The 7725-nt window shown below is 50.2% G+C and overlaps 5 protein-coding genes across 5 annotated transcripts in view; 3 read left to right on the top strand and 2 right to left on the bottom strand.

The window, feature by feature from the left end:
* Positions 1-40: 40 nt before the first annotated feature.
* On the top strand, positions 41-2318 carry FTJAE_2503 (K(+) H(+) antiporter 1; the record flags this gene model as incomplete). Its single annotated transcript, XM_037348704.1, has 4 exons — positions 41-425; positions 471-808; positions 855-920; positions 969-2318. The coding sequence occupies 4 exons, from the start codon at positions 41-43 to the stop codon at positions 2316-2318; spliced, it is 2139 nt and encodes a 712-aa protein (XP_037210391.1).
* A 333-nt stretch (positions 2319-2651) lies between these two features.
* Positions 2652-3887, bottom strand: FTJAE_2502 (uncharacterized protein; the record flags this gene model as incomplete). Its single annotated transcript, XM_037348703.1, has 2 exons — positions 2652-3680; positions 3744-3887. The coding sequence occupies 2 exons, from the start codon at positions 3885-3887 to the stop codon at positions 2652-2654; spliced, it is 1173 nt and encodes a 390-aa protein (XP_037210390.1).
* A 404-nt stretch (positions 3888-4291) lies between these two features.
* On the top strand, positions 4292-4852 carry FTJAE_2501 (uncharacterized protein; the record flags this gene model as incomplete). Its single annotated transcript, XM_037348702.1, has 2 exons — positions 4292-4580; positions 4632-4852. The coding sequence occupies 2 exons, from the start codon at positions 4292-4294 to the stop codon at positions 4850-4852; spliced, it is 510 nt and encodes a 169-aa protein (XP_037210389.1).
* Positions 4853-5464: 612 nt separating this feature from the next.
* FTJAE_2500 (uncharacterized protein) lies at positions 5465-6060 on the top strand (the record flags this gene model as incomplete). The annotated part of the gene is made up of 2 exons (XM_037348701.1): positions 5465-5692; positions 5743-6060. The coding sequence occupies 2 exons, from the start codon at positions 5465-5467 to the stop codon at positions 6058-6060; spliced, it is 546 nt and encodes a 181-aa protein (XP_037210388.1).
* Positions 6061-7133: 1073 nt separating this feature from the next.
* Positions 7134-7725, bottom strand: part of FTJAE_2499 (oligopeptide transporter) — a gene marked incomplete at both ends in the record, with an annotated part of 1180 nt that continues 588 nt past the window's right edge. The window contains one exon of the mRNA XM_037348698.1: positions 7134-7697. Coding sequence (XP_037210387.1) covers positions 7134-7697 — 564 coding nt within the window. The remainder of the gene's footprint in view (positions 7698-7725) is intronic.

Below are 7725 nucleotides of genomic sequence, written 5' to 3'. Positions count from 1 at the left end.
CGCTTGGGGCTTGTACGAGGAATACGGCGATGAGGGGACCATGAATGATATGGATTTTGGCACATTTGCTCTTTTCATTGGAACTGCGCTTGCCATTACCGCCTTCCCTGTTCTTTGCCGTATTCTTTCTGAGCTTCAGCTCCTCTCAACTTCAGTCGGTGTCACTGTTATTGCTGCGGGCATTGGCAACGACGTTGTTGGCTGGGTTCTTCTCGCCCTGAGTGTCGCTCTTGTCAACAACGCCAATGGTCTCACGGCGCTCTATGTCCTTTTGACCGCCGTAGCTTGGGTTCTTTTCCTGGTTTTTGCTGTTCGGCCAGTCTTTCTTTGGGTTTTGCGCCGCACCGACAGTATCCAGAATGGCCCATCACAGGGCATTACTACCTTGACTCTTCTTCTCGTCTTGGCCTCATCCTGGTTCACTGGTAAGATCGCTGTTCCGATTCACCTTCATATCTAACTTCAAACAGCCGCCATTGGTGTTCACGCCATTTTCGGTGCGTTCCTTATAGGTCTCATTTGTCCGCACGACGGTGGTTTTGCCATCAAGTTGACCGAAAAGATTGAGGATCTCGTCGGTTCTATACTTCTGCCGCTTTATTTTGCGCTGTCTGGTCTCAACACTAATCTTGGTCTGCTCAACGATGGCACTACCTGGGGATATGTTATTGCCATCATTGCATGTGCCTTCTTTGGCAAGATCATTGCTGGTACACTGGCCGCTCGTCTCACCAAGTGTCTCTGGCGAGAAAGCTTGGCTATCGGTGCCTTGATGAGTTGCAAGGGTCTTGTTGAGCTTATTGTGCTGGTAAGTTACTCGTTGGTGGTGAATTTCACCGTGCTAACAGTTCTAGAACATTGGTCTTCAAGCCGGTATTCTCTCCAGTCGAACCTTCACCATGTTTGTCGTCATGGCAGTTGTAAGTATAATCGTCTTTACGCCTTCAATTCACCGCTAATTGAGTCAGGTCACCACCGTGACAACCTCCCCGCTCACTAAATGGCTCTACCCTGTCTGGTATCGCCAGAAGGTCGACAAGTGGCGCCGAGGAGAGATTGACTGGGATGGAAACCCTCTCCAGACTGAGGCTCAAACTTCTGAGCACAAGATGGAAGAGGCTCTCGACAAGTCTCAAACTCATCGCGTCATTCTTCATCTCCGCCTCGACGCTCTTCCCGGACTTTTCAACCTCGTGTCGCTTCTCGGAGGATCTCGAAAGCCCACTCATGCTCTTCCAGACTCAACCGTTGAGGCCGCCGACTCCACTTCTGAGGAGAAGACTCAGCCAATTCCCAATCGCCCTCTTGAAGTTCGTGGCGTACGTCTCATGGAGTTGACAGACCGTACCTCCTCAGTCATGCAGTCTGCCGAGCTTGATGAGTATGCTTCCCGCGATGCTGTCTTCTCGGCGTTCCAGACCTTCTCCCGCCTCAATGGCGTAGCTGTTGCTGGCCAAGTCTCCATCATTCCTACCAACGCCTATGCAGAGACCATCGTCAAGTATGCCGAGGAAGCCAGATCGGACTTTATGCTCATTCCCTGGAGTACCTACGGAGGTCTGGCTGAGGAGAGCTCTGCCGCTGCTGCTTTGACTGAGACCGGTAACCCCAATGACCGCTTCTTTAACAGAACGTACATCGACTACGTTGCCGCCGCTGTTCAGCGATCAATTTGCACGACTGGTATCTTCATCAACCGCAATCCTAACAGCGATGCTTCGTCCAGAAAGCCAACTCTCACTCGAACCCGCACCGGTCTGTCAGTCCACAGCGGCCACGATGGCGCCATCATCCATAGACCGGTAGACCAGCGCCAGAGCATCTTTGTGCCCTTCATCGGCGGCAAAGATGACCGCGCCGCTCTCCTCTTCGCCCTTCAGCTCGCCCACAACCCTCACGTCTCCATCCACGTCATCCATCTTCACTTCAACGAAGACGATCACATCACCCCCGACGACAAGAACATCGAGAGTGTTCCCTCCGCCAGCGACATGGATCTCCTCAACACCGCCAAGAGCAACGCCTCCGGCAAACTCGAGGGCCGCGTGACCTTTGTTGAGATTTCTGTTGACTCCGTCCGCAACATCCCCGACCTCGCTGTCGCGCACGCTCGCGAGACTGTTGGCAAGTCTCGTCTGAGCGTTGGCGATTTGATCGTCGTTGGTCGTGAGCATGCGCTGTTTGACACTGTTCTCGCCGAGGACTTTGGTGTTGAGCGGGACTTTCAGCGAACGGTTGGTGTGTTGGGTGATAGGTTTGCTAGAGCTGGGATTGATGCTGGATTGTTGGTCATTGATGATAAGCAGGGCAAGGTCTAGGGCTTGGATACACAGTAGAATTTGGGCTGTTTTGTTGGCATTTGAGATTGAATCTTGTATGAGGATTATACGCGGATTTGTCTAAGATATACCATATATGACGGTGTTGGATACGATTTATGAATACATATTTTTGATCTTATTGAGCTACTATTTGAGTATGATGAGTTTTGTATAGTTTGTTGATCCTTATGGACAAAACTTGAGATCTTTAGGCTAGGTGACGGCAAGACTTTGGTAAGTTTAGTATAACTTAGTATACATGTAGGATGATCTAGGTAAATCAAGTATACCTTAGTCTAAGTTTAGTGAGTCTAAGACCAGGTGTTTCTCTCAAGAAATCTCATCCATCTTCCGCTTCTGACCTCCGGGAGTCGACAAGACGCTCAGAACCAACGCCCCAGTCTCCACTGCCTTTTCCGCTTTCTCGGCTGACTGAGCTACCTTACTGCGCAAGGTACTCATGTCCTTCTCGACTTTGGCCTGGGTATCGGTCACTCGCTGGGTGAGCGTCACCCGAAGTGCTTGGACATCCTTCTTCACGTTATCGGTCGAACCTTGTGCGGCTTTGAGCTGTCTGATCTCTTTTCGGAGGGTTTCCATGTCGCTCTTAGTCTTCTGTAGTTCGCTGTTGGTCTTCTCTTGTGAGCGGGCTTGTGATGCTTTGGCCTCGGTGAGTTGTTTCTCGAGGTTGATGACTTTCTTTCTTGCATCTTCGAGTTCGCGGTTTGTTGAGGCGAGGCTGGTCTCCAATGCATGCACTTTGCTTGCGTCGCCTAAATCTTTGAAGGCATCGGGGAGATGGTCTTTGATAGCAGCGCTGAGGCCGTTGACAGATGACTCGTTGATCGTCTTCTTGATGGTCTTTGCTCGCTCCTCGATGGAGTCTTCAGTTGGGGTAGGGGCAATTTCTCCGTTGAAAAGCCTCACTTCGGTTTCGCGGTTCATGATCAGGGGATAGATGATCTCGTCGGTCGGAAACTCTACACCCCAGACATCTGACATGTCTTTGCGAATATCTCCGAGAAACGGATGTCCGGGACCAAGCCAGACTGCCATGAAGAACCAGTCTGGATAGCCAAGTTTCTTTTCGATGGCATGCTTTCCGGCCAATCTCTGGTATGGCATCATGCTGCTAACTTTGGTTTTGCTGATACTTCCCATCTTCGGCATGGTTTTCATTGTCTGTATGACAGCCTGCTTGAGCCTTATTGCAAGGTGAAGCGGCATTGCCTGCTCCACCTCTCTGAAGGCAGCAATGAGACTTTCGCACAAACGTCCGGTCGTGGGTTCGTATGGAAGGTCACTGGGATACATTGAGACCTTGGTCAGCGCATTGGAGAGCCTTACAAAGTTTCTCTCCTGGAGCACGTTATGTTAGAGTAGAGTCGCGGGTGAAAAGGGGAATGCTGGGTAAGTACTCACTTGGACTCTCGTAGACCCATCGTGGGGATGGAATCGAACCCCGAGTCGAAACGGAGGGTCGACTTGAGTGTTGGTGGGTGTTGCTGGCACCGGCGCATCATTTCCATTCGTGGAAGAAGCGTTCCTGAGGCGAAGTTTGACCATTGAAGTGATGCGCAAGCAGGAGGGTGATGCTAATGGTGTGTTTGTTGTATGTCGTTGGTTGGTTGTTGTTTGTGGAGGAAGAATGAAAGGCACGTTGAATGAAATAAGTTTGTGTGAGGATGGAGATAGACCAGCAGGCAGAAGTAGTCTAGACGAAAATATTGACACCGCATCATCCCCCATCAACGCACAAAGAACGCCTACTTCTCCCATGTTTAAAAAGCCATCTACGCTTCTGATTCACCAGCAATAAACCCAATCTCAACGCCTTCGAGTTTCTCCTATTTATATCACGCTTCCTTCTCCTTTCCTCTTCTCTCAACCTCATCACCTTCAAACACTTCACTTCTAAGCTTCCATTCACCTCACTCTACTTCACTGCTTCAACAACTACACTAAACACAATGTCATCCCAAAGCTCAAGCAGCCCCTCCAACAATCCCTCCGACGAAAGGCCCTCCGAACTGAGGAAGCTCAGCTTCGTTGCTTCATTCGAGCACCAGAAGTTCCTCGAGGATGTCAGCAGCCAGGCCTACGAGCTCGGCCTCAAAGCTGGTCAAAGGCAAACGAACATCCATGCCGACGACGAAACCCAGGCTCTCATCCTCAACCTGACCGATCGGAACGAGGAGCTGCAGAAGCAGATCAATGACCGCCCAGCTGATTCCCTACTCGATCTCGCCAGGGACATTCGTAAGTACACTTATCCTACTACATATTGTAATGGCCTAATCATGACCCCAGGCAACAATGTCAGCGCGGCTCATCGCGCTGTGAGCGCTGCGAGTCTTGCTGGTTGTCTCAAGCGAAACGACGTTCGAATGCTTAGAGAGACGTGCAGTGTGCTCTCGGAGCTGGAGAATAAATGCAAGGAGCGCCTTGAGGAGATGTCGCGCGGTGCGCTGAAGAGAGCTGGAGACGGTTTGGATCGCGAGCTCAGCAACAAGCGTCCGTCTCGGGGATGAGTACAGGAGTGTTGATGCGATGGGGGCCTTGGGGAGTAGGGAAACATCAGACCTTGATACAAGGCGTTAGCATAAACTCTGCAAAAGGGACCCTAAACTTAGGCTAAGCTACGCCGNNCCTAAGTTTTCTTTCGTCTCTTAGGGCGTTGTAATGGGCTATGGCATGGGCATGGGAAGACGAATACTCCTGGGATGGGTATGAGAACTAGACAAATACGTTCAATAGATATTTCGCCTCCAAGACATTTGCGTTCGCTTTGAAGTTCTCAATTGCTTGCGATCTCATGGTGAAATGGTGCTACAATGTCTAAAGGCTCCTGCAGCGCTTGGTAGTTGACTTCGTCTGATCTTGATGCTGCAGCTGAGCCCACAGCGTCTTATTTCCGTAACATTATACCCTTTTTCAAGCCATTTTGACCCAGGACCTGTCAACAGTGGCACGGTCGCTTCTTCGTATGCATCCACAAATGTACCCAAAGCATCATCCCTTGTCAACCCTCTTCTCATTTTACCTTTGAGCTTTTCCCTCCACCTCCTCAAAGCTCTTCTAAACACTTCAAACCTCTCCAGTACTCCTCATCTTTACCTTCACCTTCACAAAACCTCATCATCATGACTCGCAACACCATACCCAAGCGCAAATCTCTTCCCTCCTCGCCTCCCAAGCCATCATCTCCAGTCTCCGAGTCCTTCCCCTCTTCCTCACCTCCCAAAGCCCGATCGATCAACTCAATCGGCGGCTCCTCCAAGAACTGCCCTGTCTGCAAAGCCGTGCTCGTCAACCGCAACGGCAGCCTCGCGCGTCACGTCGAACGCCATGCGAAACTCGCCAAAATCGAGGTCCGAACCCTTCTCCCCCTCTCTCCCTCCCAATTCTAACTTCTACTCAGGCTATGAACTTTGAGATCAACCTTCCCCGACTGGACACTCCCGACTTTGACGTCAAGCTCGCTCAGAAGATGTGGCAGTCCGTCCCTGCACGACGTCGCGCAACTGGCGGCCTTTTCCTCGATGGGCCGCTCGCTGGAGAGGGTTTCTTCGAGGGAATGCCGATTTGTTTCCTCCCGAATGGACGAGTCAAGCCAAAGTGGGCGTGGATCAAGAAGGATCTTGATGCGAGGGTTGGACGTGGTCCTTTGAAGGCTCTCAAGAACGCGAATGCCAACGCTGGATCTGCACTTGACAGCGACGATTACATGGGGGTCTAGCGGGACATTCGATGGTCTATTTTGTATGGAATTGGCAGTGAAGAAAGGCTGGATGGTGTTGGCTACGAGGGCAAACAGGGATAATCGTGTTTCCGTGCTATTTCCGGATTTCAAGCTGCGTTCCATTTCACATTTCGGCTGCCTCCATCTTCAACAAACCTCGTATCTTGGAACAATGACTCAGCGCACAGCGATTCAATAGCTTCGCAAGGTTCAATAACCTAAAGTGTATCATAAATTGCAGACCATGCCTTTTTATAGCATTATAATACTTGAGAACAGAGAAACATGAGACGTTTTGAGACCAAGCAGCTGGTGAGATCTGTGTGTATAAATTGTAACACCCTCACACACAGTGATAGACTTCATGCTATCAAGGTTACGATGTTTCTCGTGTTAAAATGAATGTTACGCTGCACTTGAGCTCTGCCCCTGTATCGAAGTGATGGTATCGTTAGTGAACCCCGCTATGTACATATCTGCGCTTATCTGTTATCGCAATCTGCTGAGCTTATCGGCTCCGTTGAGTAACTGTCCTCGGAGAGCGAAAACATCAGCCCTTGGGATTAAGTATGAAGATAAACTTGATAGACTGTATCCTAAGTTGAGCCTCAGATCAGCTAAGTCTTCTCAGGATTTAAGATCATGATCCTGGGTTCTCTTTCCTCCACTAGCTGTCCACGGCATCCAATGCACCAACTCTGCTCAGAACATGACAACATGGAGAGATCTTCGGCCTCTGTATCAGTGCTGAAGTCTCGGACGGTTTTTCTAGCCACCTGTCTCATCCATGAATTGACTAGTCAAGCCAAAGTCAATTGACCTTTGACAGCGTTTGCTTAACATGTCAAGGTAGAACAAAGCATCAATTCCTGCTACCTGTACAAGTCATCTCAAATGCAAACACAATCAACCAAGACAGTTCAAAAGCCAAATAGCTTATTCACGTCAAGACACTCAAACGGTAAAGTCATGTAATATGTATTGACATTGCTCAAACAGGCAATCTAATCATAGACTATGGTGGTATCTCAACAACTAAATTTATAGCAAGTCTTACAAGTGGGAGGTAGTCACATCTTCTCAATGTCCCTAGGAGCAGCAGGCTCCTCATGCTCCTCCGAAATCTTGTTCTCCAGAGCGTTGGGCTGGTAGGTACCCTTGTACTCAGAAGCCTTGAGCATGTTCCACTTGTCCTCCTCGGCGTCGAGATGCTTGAAGTTGAACCAGAAGGCAACACCACCGACGAAAGCGATGACGGCAACAACGACGTAGTTCCAGACGAGGAGAGGGTCGCCGGAGAGAGGAGTGAAGGCCTGGCCGATGGCCGAGGCGAAGGCGGACATGAAGAGGTTGACGGACATGACGAGGGACTTCATGTTGTCGGGAGCCTTGGAGTAGGCATACTCGTAGGATGTGACATTGGCGAAGATCTCGCCGAGACCGATCAGGATGTAAGGTAGGCACTGAGCCCAAACGTTGATGTCGGCGGGTTCACAACCCGCTGTATTGGCATACTTGCCACAGGGGCTCTTTTCATAAATGAAGTGTTGCATGACAGCCGATGCAACCATGGCGAGGGCCGAGATGATGAAACCGGTTGTCATACGCTTGATGGGGGTGAAGGCGATGCCCATCTTGCGAAGGCCAGGGTAAAGAAGGTGA

The sequence above is a fragment of the Fusarium tjaetaba genome (genome assembly GCF_013396195.1).
Source record: "Fusarium tjaetaba strain NRRL 66243 chromosome Unknown NRRL66243_c0000047, whole genome shotgun sequence".
In the NCBI taxonomy this organism is placed as follows: domain Eukaryota; kingdom Fungi; phylum Ascomycota; class Sordariomycetes; order Hypocreales; family Nectriaceae; genus Fusarium; species Fusarium tjaetaba.
The sequence above is the reverse complement of the archived record's forward strand: the minus strand, read 5'-3'. Positions and strand labels throughout refer to the sequence as shown.